The sequence below is a fragment of the Crocodylus siamensis genome, chromosome 7, assembly GCF_052110815.1.
Source record: "Crocodylus siamensis isolate JL-2025a chromosome 7, ASM5211081v1, whole genome shotgun sequence".
Taxonomy (NCBI): Eukaryota; Metazoa; Chordata; order Crocodylia; family Crocodylidae; genus Crocodylus; species Crocodylus siamensis.
The window spans coordinates 48,255,507-48,277,340 of record NC_143401.1 but is presented as its reverse complement, the minus strand read 5'-3'; the positions used below and the strand labels follow the sequence as shown (position 1 = coordinate 48,277,340).

General features: G+C 44.5%; 1 protein-coding gene across 1 annotated transcript; it reads right to left on the bottom strand.

Moving 5' to 3' along the window:
• Positions 1-1,529: 1,529 nt before the first annotated feature.
• Positions 1,530-5,985, bottom strand: ADO (2-aminoethanethiol dioxygenase). Its single transcript, XM_090058108.1, has one exon. It carries the CDS (start codon positions 5,323-5,325, stop codon positions 4,597-4,599), a length of 729 nt encoding a protein of 242 aa, XP_089914234.1. The 5' UTR covers positions 5,326-5,985; the 3' UTR covers positions 1,530-4,596.
• Positions 5,986-21,834: the final 15,849 nt, after the last annotated feature.

Here is a 21,834-nt window from a genome sequence, read left to right as displayed (position 1 = left end):
GTTTTTTTTGTGTTGTACAGACCTGCTTAAAGCTGAACCTAAGAAGCACTGAGAACCCACAGCTCCCATTGATAGCCATGTTTAATTTCCCTGAAGGAAATATTTATGCAAATGTCTCCTCTATCCATTTGGTACCAACCTAGCAGGAGTTAAGTCTTGCTAGTATAAACTCTGACCCCATAAAGTAGTAGGCACTTTTCACTGCCTAAACCCTTATTTTAGCTTCAATGCATAGTGTCGAATTGGTTACCCTGCCTTCACTGGGTTCAAGTGAACTAAGGCAACGTGGAATTTTACATCTCTGTTCATATTCAATGTTTTGCTGTTATGTATTTTACTGGCTGCAAAAGAATGTAGACTCAGAGCTGTCAATAGTTCTGCAAAGTTAAGTGTGACCTGAAGTGGCTTAGAACAGGTTAAAGCAGTGTCTACAAATCTTTCCTTCCTAGCTTAAAGCTTAGTAAAGCTTTTAAAATTCAGGCAGAAATGGGGCCAAAGCTTCAGGGCATGGCTGTGAAATAGGAAGGCTGGATGCAACTTTCTTTAAAAAGAAAACCTTGCTAAAAGGAAAGATTGTTTGTATGCACTCTTCTATTGGGTGCAGCTTCTGGCTGTTCAACCCCTCAGAAAACAAAAAGGCTAAAGAGCTTCATTAGAATGGGTAGTGTGTTTTTTTTAGATGTTACCCTGCTCCTATTCCTTTGGAGCACCTGTTATTCACCTGAAATACTGGGTCAATTTTACTGTAAATAAAGGTAATTGCATGTTTACCTAAATTTATACAGCAATTAGGGCAGTCTTTGCTACAGAGCTGTGAAAATATAAGTACCTGCATTTACGGTAACTTCCATGATGTATGTCCAGAGGAGGAATTTTTCATAATTTTTAATTTCTTAGAGCACTTCAGCAGTGTCATCTCATGCCATATACATTTGGTTTCCAAGACACAGGTGAACTTTTAATGCCAGATTTAACATAGACGCTCAGAATAGTGCAGATTAGGAAACATGGTTTCCTTGTTCGCATCCATAACTTACTGTATTAGAAACTGTCAGTGATCTTGTTTTTTCAATGGACTTAAGTTCCAAAAAGTCCAGTAGATTGCATCTAGAGCAGGGCAGCTTGCCTTAAATGACTGCAGCTATAGCAGTGGTTAGAGCATCTTAAATGTACCACACAGCTCACTGCATCTATATCAGTGCACTATCTTACAGGCTGCTGCTGTCAAACCAATTTTAAAGCACATTTGACTTAGTTTTGGATCTGGCTGGACAGAATCTTGAGTACAGGACCACATGAAAATCTTACAAACCAGGACATGGCAGGACAATTTCATACTGGCATAGCATTCATGGTGCCAACATGAGAGGCTCAAACTAATATACAAATTGTGCATAAGTTGACTTAAAGGTCACTTTTAAAAGGCAATTATACCATGTGTAAAAATAGACAAAAGCAAATGATTCTTTTAATCTTACTGAGTTCCCAACTCTATCACAACTGTGAAGGCAAAAAAGCATAAGCCAATGTCAAGATATCCTGCATTTATTCTATAGCTGAACAGTAACAATCATTTTGCTGTTATGAAAACACAACAACCAGACTGCAGAGAGAAAGAACAATAATGCTGACTTAAACCTTCTGTTTACAGATATCAAAAACATCTGAAATAAGTTTTGACCCTTGAGGTCCCTTCCAAATTTATGATTAATTTTTAAATATACAAAGGTTTGGACAAAAAGTTGTAAAAAGACTTTTCTTTAATGCATCTTAGGTTGTATTTGGTTTCTTCCTGGCACTGTGATCTATTTTAATACTGGTCCTTTTAACCCTGATATAGTAAATGTTTTGCTGTGATCATTCGTACATCATCCTGTGAGGATGGGGGACTGCTGCTGTCCTCTATACTAAAGATGCATTAAAGTCACATCCTATTTAACATGCTGGCTAGCTTCAAATTCAAATAATTGAGACACCTAGGAAGTTAAAATGGGTTAGATAAAAATGCTTTTTGTAGCAGTTTGTTTTTCCAGTAGAGGTGCTTGCACTACTATTTCACATATTGAAGTCTGAAAAACCATTAAGGTCTTCGTTAGTATTAAAGAGTAGAGAGTTTGAATCACATGCAGTAATGTGCTAAAGAACTATACTACAGTTAAGTAATAAAATGAGGAATGCTGGAGCCCACTGCACAACTGTAAACTGCAGTGGAATTCCAGGGAAAGTAGGCAATGCAGCTGTAGAAATATCTGACACTTTGAAGTGCCAGAAAAATAAGTGTGAACCGCATAAAATAATTTTCACCTTATGTTCTAAAAATAATTAAATATTTGCATATATAATGCTTACTTCACATCCAATCTTTTGCAGACAATGGAAAATAACCCTTGAAGAATAAAGCAGCATCAGGATGTTTAAAATTCTCACGTATAAGCAGCTATACAGGGAAAAACAAAATCTGCTTTTACAAATGCAAAAAGCAAAGAAGAAATAAAAAGTGTGATGGAAAGATTTCTGGATCAGGTTGGTACATCATTTATGTGGTTGGTAAGTCAATATTTTTTCTCTTCAAGTCACTGCTTCAAAACCAGAAGAGTCAAGGCTACCCAAATTTGGGTCTCTGGTACACAGTGTGCATTAAGATATGCAGGCACATTACAAAACCTTTTCTTGCAGTATAAACAGAATATTTCAATAGTAGAAAACATATCTCCCTTGCAAGAAAGGTCATATCCCCAACACCATGGGCAAACTACACCTTAAGACTATATACGCTATAGCAAGGCAAAATTCACTGCATCTTTTCTATACTATATTTATTAAAACACTTATGAAAAAGTATTTTTTATAAACAGTAGAAAGAGGGAAACCACAAGGCTTAAAAAGCCTAAGGTGTCATATGTATAAAACTGCAGGCCTTACGTAAAGAGATGATATCGGTCAAATTCAAACCTCAAATTTAGGGATTGTGTATTTTTTAGAACCCAACATCCCAGAAGAATTTCCATGAGACATATGTGCAATGAAAAATTAACAAAAACATTCTCCCACAGCTTACACCCAAAACACTGCTGCATGAGAACTTCAAAATGAACTTGATTAGAAGCTGACTAATCTATTCTTTTTATCCAAACTGAAAAAAGATATGCAACCAGAAATAGCAAAGACATTTAGGAATTTTCAGCTTCAACAGCAAAAGATTAATGTGTTAAGAAATCTTTTAAAAGTAATTCTTAACCCAGCCATGTCTCAGCAGAATGGCAGACCTTAATTTCACTAACTGTAACCCCAGAAATGGTTAGTTATTGTTCTAGTAGCATTTCCTGGCTCGGGTTGTTTCGTTTCTTGCCAATTCCATACAGCTCTTGAAACTCATTTCAGAGACACAATCCCCAACAGACCCAGGACAGAAGAGTCCCCTGCCCCCCGTCCCTTGCCCATTAGTGTCATAAGGTGAGGCAGCAGCACAAACTCCCTGTTACTACCTACAGAGTAAACAGTGTTTGAGAAAATATTGTCAGCGATATTAGAGGCCAGAAATATCACTTAGTTTTCAGGGCACTTTACTATTAACATGCCTTATAGAAAAATGAAATGTTTCTTATTGCATCTATTCTCGCAACTTTATGACCCTTTTCCCCTGCAGAAATGTAGCTCTAAGTAGTGAGACAGGATACTGGTATTTTTTTTTAACATTCAGTTGTGTGTAAGTTTAGAGAGAGCCTCTTCCATATCACCACATCTGTCAACAGCAAATAAATACACTTGATCACTTTATTGGCCTCCACTCCAGAAGCTAGGCAAGTGCTCAGAGGTAAAGAGTCTCCTATGTGTAAATCTGTTCACAGGGGTAGTACTGGCTGGATATCGCTTATTCATTAGCTGGGAGAGTGAGACACAGAGCTACCACCAAAGCAGCACTGTCTCTCTTATGGCCCTGAGCAAGCACAGGAGATCATGTAGTGCATCTCATCCATCCTGGTTCCCGGAGTCGAGCATTGATTCGCTGGTAGACTTCTGATGACCTAGCTGGGGAAAAGGTGCCATAATCTGCCCCAGAAACTGCTCTCCTTGATATGTGTCTGCACGTGTCAGTTGCAGAAAAAAAGAAAGAGATTTCCAGCCTTGGTGATTCCACTCCACCAGGGCAGGGGTCACGTATGGGAAGCTGTTTCTGCTGCAATTATGCATTTGTCACAGAGGCTGAAAATGCTGCTCATCCTCCCCACCTGACAGACACTTCATGTTTGGGGCCAGAGAGCTGAACAGATGAAATGAAACTGAAAAGCGCATGCAAACATATCTCCCAACACATCGGCCTGTCTTGGGGTAGGGGCTGGACGTGGCTTTCTGCACTCTGGGAGCAGGGCCTGGCCTTGTGGCTATTATTACTTCAAAGGCGGATGGGGACTGGTCACTATGGCTTTCGGACAGCCAGAGATCCAGGGCAGGAGCCAGATTCTCTGCCAGGCCTCCCCAGTGAATCTTCTGCCAGCCTCCTGCTGCTGTTCTGGCTGCTGAGGGATAGGAGAGATGCCCGGTCCCCGAGTGGGGGGTGGCAGCCAGAGCAGACGCACACTGGGGGCAGCACCAGCTTCAAGGGGAGACCTTGGGCCCGGGGTAGGGCTCCCCGCCGCACCAGAAATCCGCGGCTTGCGGGGTCTCCAGCAGCCACACCTCGCGAGGCAGTGCGGGCGGGTCGGCGCCCGGGGGCAGCGCCTCGAGCAGGCGGTAGTAGTGGCAGTCCCGGCCGTGCTCGGGGTCGTAGGGTGGCGCCAGGATGTCGAGGAAGGCAGCAGGCCCGTCCACGGCGTCGATCTGGTGCAGGTTGTCGGAGTGCGGCGTGAGCAGGCAGGGCGGCGACGCCGGCGTGTAGAGCTGGCGCGAACGGAGCAGGGCGCGGCGGCGAGGCCCGGCCGGGCCGGGGGGCGGCGGCGCGGCCGGGGGCGGCAACGGGTCGAGGCAGGCGATGCGCAGGGTCCCGTACAGTACCTTCAGCATGCCGTTCATGCCCGGGTGGTCGTGCAGCGGGATGCAGGCCCCGCTCCGCAGCAGGAACACGCCCATGCTGAAGCTCTCGGTCTCGCAGATGTGCATGTAGCTGACTGGCGGCGCCGTACCCGCCGCCCCGGCCGCCCCCGGCATCGGCATGGCTGCCGGCCCGCGCGGCGCCAGGCGCAGGTCCTCGGCCCGCACTTCGTTCAGCAGCTGCTGCAGCCGGTGCAGGTTCTCGCCGAAGCCGGGCCCCGGCGCCGGGCCGCGGAAAGTGAGGCGGGCCTGCCGCGCCACTCGCTGGATTAGCGAGGCCATGTTGTCCCGGGGCATTGCCGCTGCCGCTGTTCCGCCGCGCCCCGGCGCTACCGGCTCGGCTCGGCTCGGCCGCCCTGCGCATGCGCATGGTGCGCGCGGCCTCCTGGGGATCGTAGTTCTGCCCCCACCGCGGCGGGAGGGCAGGGCGGGGCTGAGGGGGGACTACAGCTTCCAGCGGCCCCGGGACGGACATGTTGGCGCTGTCCCGTCGCATCTCCCACGCTGTGGCTGAGGCCCGAGGTGCCGCGGGCGCTTTCCCCTGGGCTTGCCCTCTGGCTGCGCCGCGGGAGCAGCCGGCGCCCCAGGCCTGTTTGCATTGCGGAGTGCAGGCACCTCGTGTGTGGGGGCGGGCTGCGTCCTCTTCGCTTCCAGCTGCGGGCAGCTGGAGGCGGGTGTCTGCTCCGCGCGACGCGGCCGCAGTCTCCACAGTCCCGACCGGCTGCCGCGAAGAAGGGCGAAAGGGAAACCGCCACCTGTGTGTGTGTCTGTCTCGCCGCTCAGACCCAGGCCGGGCCCTGCATCCTCGCGGGCTTAGTTTGGGCTTTCCGAGTGGCTGCTGCGCTGTGAGAGCAGCGCGGGGTGGCGCAGGCCGCCCCGGGAAGCTGTGCATCCTCCACCAATGAGGTGTTCAAGAAGACGATGGGTAGCCGCTGGCCAGGGATGATTCGGGTCCAGCTCTGCCTACTTTGGTATTTCCCGTGTTTCTAGCCTATGCTGGTTGCCCTTTTCATCCCGTGCCCTTTTCTGCTACAGGTGTCAGTGTGTTCTTAAGACTCCCTCAGAGACAGCGGGCATTGACTGCAGCCAAGGCTGGGGGGTTTTGCCTGGAATGTGCCAGTGCTTCTCCTGGGGCCAAAGCCACAGGGTCAGACTGATGGCCACGCAGTCATATCTGGGGCAGTTGGCCCAGGCTGGATCGGTATGGGCTGTGGGGGTTTTTGCCTTCCTTTAGTGGGGTGTGGTCTTCTACCTGGGATCTTTTGAACATTTACTGACAACATTTCATAGAAGCAGGAGGTTGGCTGCCATGGTTCTTCTGCTTTACCTTTGGCAGGTTAGGGTGTTATGTCTGTGTTGTGTTAGGGTTGATGGGACACTTATGTACAGTTTAGATTATGGATTGAGTAGGATGGTTTGGATAGGGATGATCCTAGCTCAGGCTGGGGGTTGGATTAAGTGACCTCAAGCGTTGCAGCCCTGGTTCTCTCTGAGTCTGTGATTGTAACCCTAGAAAAAGCTGAAAGGGGCTCAGAAGGCAGCACTCCCCTTGAACTACCTCTTCATCCAATTTTTCCTAATTTAGCCCTTTCTGGATGGCAGCTTTAAGTGGCCCTGGATCTGTACAGTGCAAGATACATGGCTTGTTATTTTTCCCTCATGGCCTGTTATATCACATCTATTTTACTGAGTTTATCACATTTATAGCAAAAGGACTGTAGTTTATTACTTCCTTTTTTAACATGTTTATCTCCCCACCAGGGTATCGGATTGTCTACTCAGTACATGAAGCACTTAGTTTTCTTTTCCTTTAATAAAGTCTCTGACACTTGTGTTATGCTAGCTGAACTTTTTGCTTCTCTGTAACAGCAGCTAATCAGTAAACAAGTACATGGATTCCAAATGCTGACTTCTTGAGTGTCTGTGTGTTGCTGAAAGGGAGGCAGACTTTTGGCTCACCCCTAAACTAGTGCAGCACAAGGGGCATTGTCCTATAATCTTATACAAAACTAATCCTAATTTTACTGTACCCATTTTGTCTGGTCAGACAAGGGACAACTCCTGTGTTAGAGGTGCGCCAGTGTATCGGTCCATATTGAATCAGCACTGTTAAAAGGAAAATTGACATTGTTGGCAGTTGGCTTTTTTAGACAGTATAGCCTATAATGTCACTGATTGCCTTCCGGTAGTGGGGCATGGTCCTCTACCTGGGATCTTTTGAGCATTTACTGACATGCAGCCGCAGCATGCACATGGTCAGGAATGTAGCTTGGTGCTTGGAGACCAGCATCTGGCTGGTATGTCTGTGAGTGGGAAGGTGGGGGGCAGAGCAAGGCCCCCATGGTGAGGGAAGGAGTGGGGCAGGGGCAAGAGCTGCCCAACTGGGGTGGCGTGGGACATGGGACTGAGCCACGGGCAGCTTGGCCATGGGGGCAGGGAAGGGGGGCAGTTTCCCTGCTGCTATGTGCAACCCTGGAGAAGGCATGGGGGGCATGTGTTCCCCCCCTGGATTTCTGTATGGGATGGGCAGCCTCCTGGGGGCTGCGCTCTCCTCTTCCTGATGGGGTGGGTAACGGCAGTGCTGGGAGGGGTAGCTATAGCTAATTTTGGGGTGGCTGTAGCCCACCTCATAGCTCCCCCTTCCAGTGCCATTGCCTGCCCCAATCTCAGCTCTGGCCCAGCCCCCAAGCCAGGAAGAGGCTGGCACAGCCCTGAGCCCACAGCAGGCAGCCCTCCTTGTCTTGCGCACAAATCCAGGGTGCACATGATCCCCCTGCCCCCTCCTGGGGTGCGTGCAGCAGCGGGGAGCTGCCCCCACCACCATCCCGTGTTCTCTGGATGACTCACCTGTGGCTCTGTCCTGTGCCCTGCTCCACCCTGGGGAGTGCCTGCCCCTCAATGTGGAGTTCTCAATCTGCCCAACCCCATGCTCCTTCCCCCATCACAGACTTATTGGCCGGATGCTGCTCTCCAAGCTGCCAGGCTGCATATCAGGTATTGCAGGGGTTTTCAACCTTTTTTGGTGGGGGTACCCCAAGCGGCTGGTCGACAAGTGGAGAGTCCCCTGTCAGCCAGTCAGTGAGTGAGGGGGGAGGGGGGTCCCCTGGCAGCCAATCAACGAGTGGAGGGTCTCCCGCACGGCAGCAAAGCTGAGAGTGCCACAAGCAACACCAGAAGTGCTGCCGACTTCTCTCTGCGCTGCTACTACGTACCTCCTGGGACCTTACGAAGTACCCCCAGGGGAATGCATACCCCCTGTTAAAAACCCCTGAGCTATCTGATTGGTATCAGCCAATATGGCTGGTTAATAATCAGCCATTGGTATCAGTCAAAAATGTTTTTATCAGTGCACCCCTAGTGTTAATATCACCTTTTTTGTTCAAACTTTAAAAAAGTCATTCTGATTCTATTGTACAACTTGATAATGAACATGAAGGACCAGATCCTGTTCCAGCTTATAGGCATATAGGTAGGTTTAGGTGCCTAAGTGAGATTCTGTTCTACCTTGCTTGAGTCCCTGAAAAACAGTAGTGCAAAAGGGGTGTGTTGGTGCTTTTTACAGATAAGGTGACAGTATGTTACAAAAGTAGATATGTTAATCTATCTTCAGGATAGTCCCCCCCCCCCCCGTATTCTCCCTGCCACCTGGGCGGCCTTGAGGATGCTCCCACACCTGTGCATCTGGGCTTAGCAGCCAGGGGGACATGTGGGGACTCTACAGGGGGGTGCGGGATGTGCAGGGACACTTCCCTGCTCCCTCTCTCCTGGGGGAGCCCAAGCCCAAGCGATAGGGGTCCCTCCCTGTCTCCCTCCCTCCCCAAGGCCTGTAACTCACCACCCCCAGCGTGATGTCTGTGGGTGCGGGGGGAGGCGGGAGCGGCGCCAGCTTCCTGCCCTGACAGCCACAGTAGTATTTCGTGTGGGCCCGGCTGCAGCATCCCCCTGTGCCCACCTGCTGCAGTGACCTGCTTCAGCCCACAGGGCTGGTGGGGCCCGGTGCAGGGCGGGGCTGGCGTGCAAATGAGGAAGGGAGGGGCAGGGCTAGGAACAGAAACCTGCAATGTGGGAGAGGGGAGGAGCTGGCATGCAAATGAGGAAGGGAGGGGTGGGGCAAGGAAGGGACACAGTGAAATGAGCGGGGGAGGGGAGGAGCTGCACCCTGTTGGCAATGTTAAGCTGACGTGGTGTGTGTGGGAACCTTGTCCCTTCATTAGCCCTTCAGCAGCCATTAGGAAGCTGCTGAGGGGCTGGAGGAGGGACAAGGAGTTCCCGTTGCAGCATCAGGCCAGAGAAAATGACTTGGCGGGTTGCATGGCGGCCTGCGAGCTGTATGTTGGACAAGCCTGGTGTACCTAAACAATGCTGTAAAATGTTTTGGTGTGAAAACTGGGGCCAATCTTTTTGGAAGGTGTGTCACAAAATAAGCTGCCAGTGCTGCTCTGCTCCCTTCCATTACCCAATCTGTTGCTCTGCTTTCTGCTCCCCTGTCCTGTGCTCCCTGCCTGACCTGCTGCTCTGCTTTGTCTGATTTGTTGCTCTGCTTTCTATACCCTGCTGTATCTGTCACTGTGTTTCCTGCTCCCTCCCCCATGTGTGGTGTACCACATACAGGGGCTACCTTTTGCCACTTGTGGCATGTATTCTGGAGGTTGGCCACTTTGGTGTGAAATAAGAGATTCATCCTTTTATTTTAAATCTGTAAATACAAATATAGAGTATTGAAAGGCTTCCATGAAGAAGGCAGAGAAAAGTTGTGCTCATTGCCAGAGGGCAGGACACAAGGCTATGAGTTCAAACTTCAGGAGTACACATTTAGTTTAAATGTCAGGAAGAAATTATTTACTGTAAGAATAATATGGCAATGAAATGAGCTGCTTAGGGAAGCTGTGGTGTCTCTTCCTTGGGAGGGTTTTAAGGAGAGACTGGAGAGGTGACTTGGATGGTTTAGGAGAAGCAGCCATATCTGCAGGATGTTAGATTAGATGACCTTTAAGGTTGAAATGCAGGACTGGAAGGGGGTCTTTTGGCCATGAAGTCTAGCCCTCTGCTAGACTCCCATCAAATTTAGCCCCCTGTCCACAAGATCATCTGCTCTGGCCCCTCTTGCATACCAGAGCCACAAAGCATCCTCTAAAACAAAAACCCAACACTGTGCTGCAGGTAAGGGAGAGGGAAGACAAGGACACAGTCAGTGTCCTGCCACTAGAATAGTATGGAATGAAATTAAAATATGTTCACATGACCTTAGAAGGGAACTATGCTGCAGGCTTCTGCAAATAACTCAAATGGAACTTGCTAATCTAATTTATGGGGAAAAAAAAATCATTCCTGGCCCTAGCATTTTGATTGGTTGGACCATGGTTTATGAACAAAACCCAGGTACAGGAGAATTTCTAGTGCACCTCAGCTGAACTGTCACCTATAGTTGGGGCAGAGGTCCTGTACCTCTGAAGAAGGTGATACTTCCCTGTAACAGGGCTCCAGTTCCCTGTGAGGGAAGGGCTGAAGGGTGAGGGAAGAATCCACAAGGTCTGGAAGGGAAAGGACTTGTTTTGCGCTTGGCGTCAGAGCAGGGCAGGGGGCTCCACCTCATCAAAGCCCAGTAGAGAAAAAAGTCTTTGATCAGTGGAGGCTGCAAGGGAAGAAAAGAGGAATGCATGCAGCGGTAAACGGTCAGAAACTAGAGGAGCAGGGCTGTCTGCTTCTGTGGGTAATTAGCTGCCTAGAGATAGGCTTTGCAGATTGAGCCCTAGACCAGGAGTAAACTAAGAGATTAAACTGCTTAATGAGAAGCAACTGACCCAGGAGTCTGCTCAAGTCCTTGTGGATTAGTCCAAAGGCAAATGAGGCTATAGATTGGATAATGAGAAACCCCTGTGCTAGGGCTGAGACGCAAGAATCAGGAAACCAGCAGGGGTGGGGCTGGCTAGTACATACACTTGCTTTCAGGGTGAATGGGTACTCTTGTCCTGAGTGTTGGAGGGAGAGGATCTCTCCTATGGAATATCAGGCACTGAGGTCCATAAGGAGAGGAGGGGTAGTGGAGCCTATCCCTGGTGGTGTGTACCCAGATGAGTTAAAGGTTTTGGTTAGTGTTTGTTTTGTTTCACCCAGTGGGGTTGTTTTTCTGTTAATAATCTGTAGATGCTAGATGTCTGGGCATTGCTTACAGAGGTGGTTTGGAGGCCATATAGCTGAGTGCCCTGGAGCACACTTCATTTCTAACCCTTTGAAGGCCAGGGGCTTGATGAGGGGGGTGGAAACTGAGGGCCTGAAGCCATGGCAGATAGGGCCTGGCCCTGCTCTGGCTCTAGTCTGAGTGACTGAAGTTTAGCAACTCCTAGTCCCAAGGCTGTGTAGGAGGGCCCTATTAAGAATAGCCCATGAGCTTCTTATGTGGGGGGGCCTCTTCAGTGCGATAAAACAGAGGTCACGTTACTGGAAAGATTCTCTTAACCTGGAGTGTGCTATGGGGTTGCAGACTATCGTAGACTGTGTCCTGCATGCCAGATAGCCCCACTAGTTTCCCTTCCACTAATTGAAACACCTTTTGGGAGAGTCACTGCTGGCATCATGGGGTCTTTGCCCAAAAGTAGTGGGGGATAATAGTACGTGTTGGTTATACTGGACTATGCCACAAGGTACCCAGAATGGACCCCATTAGGTTGTGACTGTTGCAAAGGTAGCAAAAGAGCTCCTTAATGTGTTTTTTTTCCCCAGACTGGGACTGCCCAAAGAGCTCTTTATGACCCAGGGGAGTGATTTTATAATCATGAGTAATAGAGGATGTGTGAGAGATACTCCAGGTTAAAATATGGCAAACATCCACTCATGATAGGGATTTTCTCTCTCTCATTCTTAGACGGAATATTTTTTGTGTGTTTGTTTTACAATAGGATGAGGGATGTTTTTTTCCTTCTCAGGAGTTGGTGCTTTACCAGCAGGAAAACTACTTGTTTTCCTTTCTCAGAAGTTGGCATAGATGTACTCCTCCTTTCATTTACATGTTTATTCTAGCAAACAGACCCAATCCTGCAGAGTGCTCTGTATGGGCACAGACTTGGCATGTGGGCACAAACCGTGAGCCTTATTGATTTCAATAGCTAGTCACAGTGCAGCTCATTGCAGGTTTGAAACTATTTGTATTTTATGCACATAATAAAACTATTTAACCATTATAGAATTCAAATAGGACTCTAAACCCTGAAACATCTATGAACATGAACTAAATTTGTATGATGTAAAAGTCTCCTTAAATATAATTATTTTTCAATGTTTAATTTATGTATGTATATCTACCTTGTTAAAACTAAATGCAAACAGTAATATTCGACTGTGGTTTCCCCACCATTTCTACATTTTGGAATAGTATTATTATTATTATTATTATTATTATTAATAATAATATTTTTGCTATGTATGAAGTTTTTATATGAATGTACAAATGGTAACATAAAAACAGTGAGGTTTGGTGTTGTTGCATTATTTGAGAGGGGTATATGCTTGCTGACTCCTATGCCCCTTTTCAAAATTTGTAGTGCTTGCCAACATTTTATATATACAAACAAGGCTTCTCTATGCAAATCATAATATTTAAATCATGGACTCTTGTTACCGATTGGTTGAGGTGAGGATATCTTGCTTTAGAAATAATAATCTGGTTCTCTTCTATATTCTGCCAAATGTACACCAGTGTAGATATTTATATTTCAGTCTAGTTACTTTTGATTTGCACCAGAAAAGAATCAGGCCCCTTTTTATTCTGTAGACCTGACTCTTATTAAGATGCAATATCTGACAGATACATGGCTTATTTGAAAAATATGTCCCATAGCAGAAAGAGTATCTCCTTCTTGGGGATATACAGGCACAAATTCTATAAGGAAAAAGGAAAGGTGTGCATTCTCATGAGCAACCACTGCATTGGAATATGGCCGGTCTTTCTCCCAGAATAAGTTACTACTCGGTGGAGACTAGTTAAATTCAGCACTTTTTTGTTAGAACTGGTTTCTCTACAGCTTTGAGGGTGTCAGTTCTTCACTGTCTTATATTTGTGCAGTCATGTGTAACTTACATTGTACAATGTGTGGTAAAGTTTTGCTTCCACTTTCCGTAGTCTTATTTGTACCAGATCAAGACAGTAGAACATAAAGTATCAGAAACTTGCATCCAATCCTAATGCAGTGTGTGGCTGCAAGCATTGCAGTCCTCCAGTCTTCTCCTAAGTTTTTAACAATGTATTGGTTGTATGAGGTACTTGGTGGTGAGTGCTGTAGGTACTCCAGACATTCAGCTTTTCTGGTTATAGCTCTTGGTATACTCGCACACCATCACACTCTCTTCCTAACTAGGAGCTGGCGTATTAGAGGTAGCAGAAATAGAAGTTATGAGTACATTAGGCATAAATACAATTAGTGATGCAAACACTAGTTCCTAACCTGGCATTGTGGATAATACAGAACAGGGATATTAAGTGTTTCATGCACCCTGGATCCTGATGCTGCAATAGAAAACACGGTTCTGACCCTTTCCCTTCCAGCTCTTGGGCACAGCTCCAATTTGTTTCTGGATCTGGTCTCTGGACTTATGAAGCCCTTCTTTTCTTGAGCACTGAAAATTGTGGAGACCTTTATTGGCTAGATGTTGCACTGGAAGGTAACAAGAATGCCCAGTAATGAACTGATGATCATTATGTTCATACTATTTGAGTGATAGCTAGGAGTGCTGGTTAGGGATTCTTCATTTTCTACCATTGGTCATCTGACCTGAGACAGTATTGCAATACCTTGGTCACGTAACAGGGTAAGACTACACTTTAGTTGCAGATGTGATTTCAAGAGTCTCCATAGAAACTCCTAGTTTGAAGTCATACCTGCTTTATGAATTCTGGAATGGAGAGGTAGCTGATGTTGAATTAACTTGGTCAGTTGGTTTGTCACTGTGACTGGAAGGTTCCATTTTGGCTTTGTCACGAAGAGCTCCGAGTAAACTGGGATAGAGCACTGTGGATCTCACAGCTACTTTGAGGTCCGCTGAGCGAATGATTGTAGAGTGAACTTGTCTAGAACCTTTGACACCTAAATAATTGCTGGAAGCAGTGGGTTACTTATGATACAAGTATGCATGTATAAGAATAATTAAAGAAAGGAAGGCTCTTCTGGTTTTATTTAATGCCAAAATATAGCACATTTTGAACTTTTTTTTTTTTTGGTCTGGCTAGTCTTTTTTATATGTAACTTCTGATAAAAATTTCTCTCTCACTTGCTGCTCTCCACTTTGCATGTTGCTTATAAATTAAATATATTAAGAGTAGGGTGACCATAAGGAAATCTGGGACACTGCCCTCCTCCAAGTCAGTGGTGCCGCTGCAGGCAGTGGCAAAGGCTGGCAGGCAGGGTTGCAGGCACATTCCAGTGTGTAGATGGAGCTGCCTGATGTGTCATGCCACTCTGCTTCCCTGCTGGACTGTGCCTTGCAATTCTGGGACTCTTGTTTTAATTCTCACCAACTGGCCAGGACCAGTCTTCAAAATTTGGGACTTGTGGCTAAACTGGAATGTACCTTAATTAAAAGGGATAAATAACTTGCTTTGATCCATCTCTGAAACAACGTCCATTAAAAATGAAGGCATTGGAGGGATACCATAGAATTTAGTGGTGTGCAAAGCTGGTCCTACTCTATTTGGATTCAGCCCAAATCGAGGACAGTGATTTGATTCGGATCACTGTCCCTGACTCAGTTCAGCCGAATCCAAATCTGAAGATTCGATGCTATTCAGACATAAACATACATTTAAAACTGTGTCTGTTTGTTTGTTTGTTTGTTTGTTTTTTCTATGTACCTCGAGGTGCCAGCACGGCTTGTGAACGCTGCAATGTTGGGGCAGAAGGAGCATCCCACAGGAGCAGCCCCCCCTCAGACCCAGGAGGCACCAGTTGCCGAGCCAGAAGGGAACAGGGGAGCCTAGTGCGCTGTCTGGCAGACCCGGAAGTAGACTGGAAGTGCTTCTGGTCCGCTTCCGGGTCTGCTGCTGAACGTGCTGGGGAGCCCCCTGTGCGCTTCTCTGGGACACTCCATGTGCCCCAGCATCACAGCATTCACGAGCCGCCTGCTACCTAGAGGTATGTTGAAAAAACATTTGAAGCTGTGTCTATGTCTGAATTGTTGAATTGATTCAGAAGGTTCTGATTCTATTTGGAGAGGTTAAAGTGTCCTCTGATTCAATTCTCATTTGGAGATTCAGCCACCAAATTGGGTGGAATCTCTGCCGAATCGGGGACCGAAGCTTTGCACAGCCCTAATAAAATTCCCATTTTGACCAAAAGAGTGATAACATATATGTGAGTGGAGCTGGCAACATATCAACATGCAAACCCTCCTATCCATGCTTGTTATTGACAGCCCCAATAGCTGCTGACACCATTTGCTTCAGTGAAATAGTTACCAAGCTAGATTCGGTTCTTGGTCGTGCAGGTGTGAATCCAGAGCAACTCTGCTGACATTAGTGGGATCGCTGCAGATTTACACCAGTAAAAATGAAATCAGAATCTGATCCACTGAGAACTGTGCCCTCTGTATTCGGGGCTGTCATGAAGCACCATTATATAGGTCAATAGAATGCATCATTTGTTACACAGACGCTTGGAAATTTGAGACTAAAACTGACAGGGTGGGATTGAAAAAGCTTCCCTGGCTTAGCTTCCGGTGGCCTAAAGTCAGAAGCAGAAACCCTATTGGCATCATGAAAAGATGCACATATGCGAAATGAGAGGGAGGTGTGTGTGCACATGTGTGTTTGTATAATAACACCAGATGATTTACAAAAGGTGAATCTGTTATTAATTGTTTTTATAGATTATATAGATATGGCACAGATCCTGCAGCCTGTCTAAACTGTGCTTGGTGTGTCATTAAGGAGAACAGTGGTAGTGAGGAAGCCCCTTGTACTAGTTCTTCAGTCTGTCAAACCTTCTGGTGTACGTTAGAACAGCCTTGGTCCATTGCCTTACTTAGTACTCACTAAATTTTATTTTATATGAATCAAACATTTTTGATTTGTTACTCTTTATTTCCATTATCTTATTTCAATATCAGTGTGTAAATTCCTGTTGTTTTACTGGAAAAGGATGGTTTATAACTGCAAATGAGAATGGATTTGATTTTTAAAAAAAAAAAAAAAGAGAGAGAGAAAAATTGAGTATTTAACTGATTATTATTTTTTAAAAATTTTTAATTGATTATTTATTTAAAAAAATATTTTAATGCCACTAAAATTATACAGTTGACTAGAATTTATGGGAAGAAACTAAAAAACTCATAAGAAGCTTAGCCACATAATATCTCATGAAAAATGAGAAGCATAGCATTATGCCACTCATCAGAAGAAAAATGGTTTATCTATTTAGTGGACACTTGGAGAGAGATTCATTCCTTATTTTAAATCTTTTGAGGACAGAAGTTAATTTATGGAAGAATTCAGTTTAACACCAAATTTTCAGAAAAGCTTTGACTCTTTAAAATTTCTTTCCATGACTTGGCAAAGGCACGTTTTTACTTTTGCAAATCCCATTTTCCCCGCCCCCCCATACAAAATTGGTAGTTAGACACATTTTCTTAGTGTAGATGGATACAGAGTTTTGCTTGTACAAGCAAGAGTCTGAGAGTAACAGTGTATGTTGTAAAATACCTGTCTTGAAGGGCATATCCTGGCCAAAAGCCAGAAATAGAAGTCCTGTTGACATCATTGCACATACAGAATTAAAGTAGTAGAATGTGGCTTTTGCATTTCTGTTCCTTTGGGACCTAGGTTGCATAGTGTGTAAAGTAACTGAATCAAAATGTGTGGAAGAGGTGATATCTCTTATTAGACCAACTAGATATTTGCAAACAAATTATTTTATTTCTTTGCAAGCTTTTGTGCACGCTCATCCTTCATCAAGCATAGGTGAGAGTAGAGATTGTAAAAGTTCTCCTAGGTAGAAATGAAAATTCATATTTCACAGGAGAACTGAAGTAGTCACTTACCTAAGTAAACAAAGTTAGTATCAACTATCCAGGAGGAATACTGATATACAGATAATTGATGTTTGTTGGTTAAGTGCTTCATTGACTGCTTTATAAGTTAATTGTATTTTGGTTAACTGCATAGTCTCTGTAACTGTAAAGGTCTAGTTTGTAATTGTATACTCCCTTTAAAGCAAGAAACAGTGAAGGGGAAGTAGCTGTCAAGGGTTATTATTAGAAGCCTTGAAAATGGGGTTGGGCTGACAATGTAATCAATATTTGTTAAATACCGAGTGCCATTAGTGGTGTGGTATCAGCTCTGAAAATAACTCTCTCCCCTCTTTTTTTTTTTTTTCTGAAGGCTTCTCATTTTGGCCTCAAAAATGACTATTAGAAACCTTGATAATGAGAAGAGCTAACCAGCTTTGTCGCTGCTTATGCTACAGCAGTAATAATATAGTTTTAAATAATGAGCTTTGTTTAAACAAAGTGCATACTCTTGGTAAGTGCACAGGCCTCCTCCTCCACATTTTGTGCAGATTTTTAAAAATCCAAATGCAATTGTTGTCATTAGACGAACCAAACTAGCATAATACATATTAGATATTAAATTGGGAATAACTTAGAAATACTGGGAGAGTCTACATGTGATATTAGTGTGATGCAATAGACTCTGGCACAGCTTGCTCTGGAGCCTGTTGCTCCTGGGCACCATGTTTGTATGTGCACCTAGGACCGTAGCATGTTGAGGTGGACTGAAGCAGCCCTGGATGGCAGGGAGCCCCAGGGCATCAGCCTGCCAACCCAGGGTAGCTCTGAACCATCTCAGTGTGCTGCAGAGGGGCTAGCTGGGGCATGATGGTTCTTTAGTGTGGGGCTAGCCAGCAGGCAGCCTCCTTATTTGAAGCACCTTGGTCCCAGCCAGCCCTGTCAGTGTCATCTACAGGTGCATTATGGCGCACTAAACGCCACCCAGGACAGTTCTTGTGTTTACAAGTACTATCTATCCTATGGCAGTGTCTATTAGTTTACTGCAGCCTAATAGGGCCACATGTGTAGACTCTGAGATTTTACTGCCAAGCTAATTAGGCAGCTCAGCAGTAAACATCTCATGTAGATGCATCCACTGGGTAGTAGTTTCATCAGGATGAAATGTCCTTTTAGCAATTTCCCTTTCCACTTTGAGTTCCTTCTTGATTTCATAGTGATGTTGTTCAAGATAATGTTCTTGTCCAGTTGAGGGAAAATGATGGTCTGTGATTAAGATACTGGAGGTTGGTTTCAGAGAAATGACTTAGTTCCTGGTGCTGTCATAAAAAACTTTCCTCTGTGACTTTGAAGAAATCACTTCAAGAAAGTCAGTTTGTGTCTCAGATCCCCAGCTGAGCGTAGGAGGATAATAGCACTTTCTTCCACTCTTTATCTCTTTTATCTCTTTACATTTTAGGCTGTTTGGGAAACAGTCTGTCTCTTACTGTCTGTTTGTACAGACCCAGCACAACTGGGTCATCAGGCACTACTATAATTTAAATAGTTACAATTACTGATTGTTCTGTGGATCAGAATTCATGAGCTAAGCTGAGACAACACCTAGTCCAGCAAATTTAGTCACAAGGTAAAGTAGATTAAATGAACAGAGCTTATGAGAAATCCCAGTTCTCTGAATCTGCCAACGGGTGATATGCTCAGACACATGAGAAACTTACTTGCGTACCAATTCTGTATTGATTAGCTTCTGGTCTGCTTTTTGCAATTCTAAATCACCTAGTGCTTTCGGGGAATCCAAATACAAGATCGAGTGGTGTAGATTCTTGCTCAATTCATAATAGGGGTGAAAAGATAGGCTTTAACCTGCCTTAGGTCCCTGGTCATGAGCTTTCTCTTACTGGTTTGTTTTACCAGAATGTTTAGTGGGGACTGCTGCTGTCTATCCCCTGCTGCAGCCTTCCTTCAATAATAGCCTCTGCTGCTTATGCCTCAAGAGTTTGACAGCAGTGGCTGGTGGAAGTATGTAGCAGTTTTTGCCAGTTTTTTTATCCTGCCTCTCCTGTGCTTCTGCCTGGCTCCCTAGTCCTGCACAACAGTACACGGAGATTTTGCAGAGATCCATGGTACAAGGGAGGATGCTTACCTGTTGTGAGGACACCCCAAATCCTGTCCCTCCCTCATTTTTTCTGCCTTAGAATTGGCACAAGGGGCCATGGAGGAAAGCTTGGGTTATTGCTCATCGAAGTATACATGGAAGAGTTGATTTCCTGAGGAAACTGTGAGCCAGTGTATTGTAAAATGAACCTGTAGGATAATAGGTTTGCCATTACCATAGCATCTCAACATATGTGATTAGAGAGAGAGAAGTAGACACCCAGAAGCTTTGGAGAGTGGATAGATATTACAGAAAAAAAACTTAGTCGCTCTGGTCAGTGTGGGCCTGTTTTTGTTGGCATAGTAGCTATTCAGTTGCGAATTTATAGCTGTTTTCTTTGCAGAGAGCAAAATACAAAGCCTGGAAAACTGCAGTATACTTATCATACTGTCATCACCTTTAAAACCATATCACCTAGGATGACTGCAAAAACTACTGGCAGCATCCAATGTTGGATATGGCTTTAAGAACTGGAAAGAAACTGTTATCCAGTATGTTGGCCTTGAAGACAGCATTTGATATTCATGCTGAAACCTAATATCTCTTTGTGTGTGTCTGTCTCTTACACACTTGGGTGCACACATGTTTTGCTTCTTTCATTTAATCTTTAATATTAACTTTAGTATACAAATCCCATGTGCTTTGGTGATTTGCAAAGCACTGGAGTACACATGAATACAATAGATATCCTAGGCCACAAAGATTTCCAGTTCTGTTTAAGAACCTGATGGCCCACAATATCTGGAAAACCTGTTTTAGGGTGATGAAACAATATGGTAGATGAGGGAGAAGAGAGAGTTGCAGTGGGAAAGAGAGGGTGTGTATTGCTGAGACCCAGATCAATATACACAATGGGTGTCATTGATAGGATCATGGGAGACTGCTGATTGTAGTTGGAGGAAAATAGAAAAGTAATCATGAATTGAGTTCAGCGAGATAGAAATACTAAAAAAAAGAATTTGACTGGAAGAAATGTTTGTAATAAGTACCAGACTTTTTGGGAATTATTTCAGATTTGTATGGTTATCTTGAGATTCTTCCCCTGCTGCTTATGAACACGTCCAATCTGATCAGATCTTCCATGGATTCTCTGAGTCTAATTCACTTATCCATTGCACTGAAAAACAGCCTTTCAGCTTGTAATGACCATCTGTAATCTAATATTTTCTCTTGGAGATGAAAATGACATACAAAATGATACTTTCCAGAGAGAGAATGGCTTCTACCATTCTTATGTAGATTCACCCTGCGTGACATCACTTCCTAACTGGGTATGATGCATCACCTCTGGTGTTTATGAAATATTGCTCTGATTCTAGCTACAGTGGTCTTAATACACGTTCCAGTACCAAAAATCATCATATTAAGGACCTGCTAATATTTCAGAGAGACAATAAAGGGATTGTTCTTTCATGCAACTCAGAAACCTCAAGCACTTAGTAGTAAGAAAAGGATTAGTTAAGGGTATCATACACCTTTCACTGTCCCATAAACTTTCACAGCTTAGTTGCTGAAACTTCTCCGTGGATAGACAAGCTGGTTGAACTGGCTTCCTCAGGATTTCTGTTATGTAGGGGAAGACCCCAGAGGGCATAAAGATGGTGTAATGAACTGACATCTCTTTTCTTATCCTAGAAGAAAAGGGCAGTATGCAACCAGGATATTTTTATGCAGAGATGATGACCAGAGCCAATGTGATCTCCTGGGGCCCTGGGCAACATAGTGCAGGATAGGAAAAACCTGAGGCTGCTCTAAATGATCTCAGGGGCTGTAGTGGCTTCTGGCCAGCACAGATGCAATATGACAGAGAAAGCTTAGTGATTTCTTTGCCCACTCTTTCTCAGTTGCATGAGGCATACTCTGATCCTGGCAGAGGTTCCAGCTCATTTTCCTTCTCAAGAATAAAGAGATACCCGTTTCAGCACAACACAAGTACTTCATGTCTCGTACACCCCTTTCTTGTATGTTTTGTATGATTTTTTTTGTTTTGATCCTCGTGTCTTGTCTTCAAAGGAATTTCTGTAAAATATGCATGATTATTATTTAAATTAGTTAATATATCATTTTACAACATAATTTTAAAGCTCAAACTTTTATAATGACTGTTTCTTGCAGATGATAGCCACTGTCACATTATCTATGTAGTAAGAGCTTCATAGATTACTGCCACCAGGATTATTGCAGCTTGTTACAAAAAGTAGTGGCTACCGACAGACTGAGTGTGATAGCAACATGGTGTTACTAGTCAATCTGTACAGTATTAGTGGTGGTGTTAGCCATGTGTAAATATATATGCAGATATGCATAACCCTCTGCTATAATGACAAACGATGTTCTTTTTTACGGTAAACAGGTAGAATGTATAATCCTACTGTATGTTTTTAGCAAAAAATATAAATTATAAATCTTATTTTATTACATTTATTGTTTTGGCAAAAGCTGTAAATAAACTCCTACTACAATGACAAATGATGTATAAATACATATACATAATGCTTGTTGATTTGTGAATCTGTTTACTGGTATCATGATATGATATCGCAGATATGATAAACTCAGATGTGGATAACCTCTGTTAATTCAGAAACTATTCCAACATAAATGTTGAAATAAAAACGGAACATTTGAAAGAAAAACAATTAGCTGCTGAGTAGTATGAG

What these genes read in the sequence shown, in the direction of transcription:
- ADO (XM_090058108.1), bottom strand. Translation starts at nt 5,325, where the DNA reads ATGCCCCGGGACAACATGGCCTCGCTAATCCAGCGAGTGGCGCGGCAG.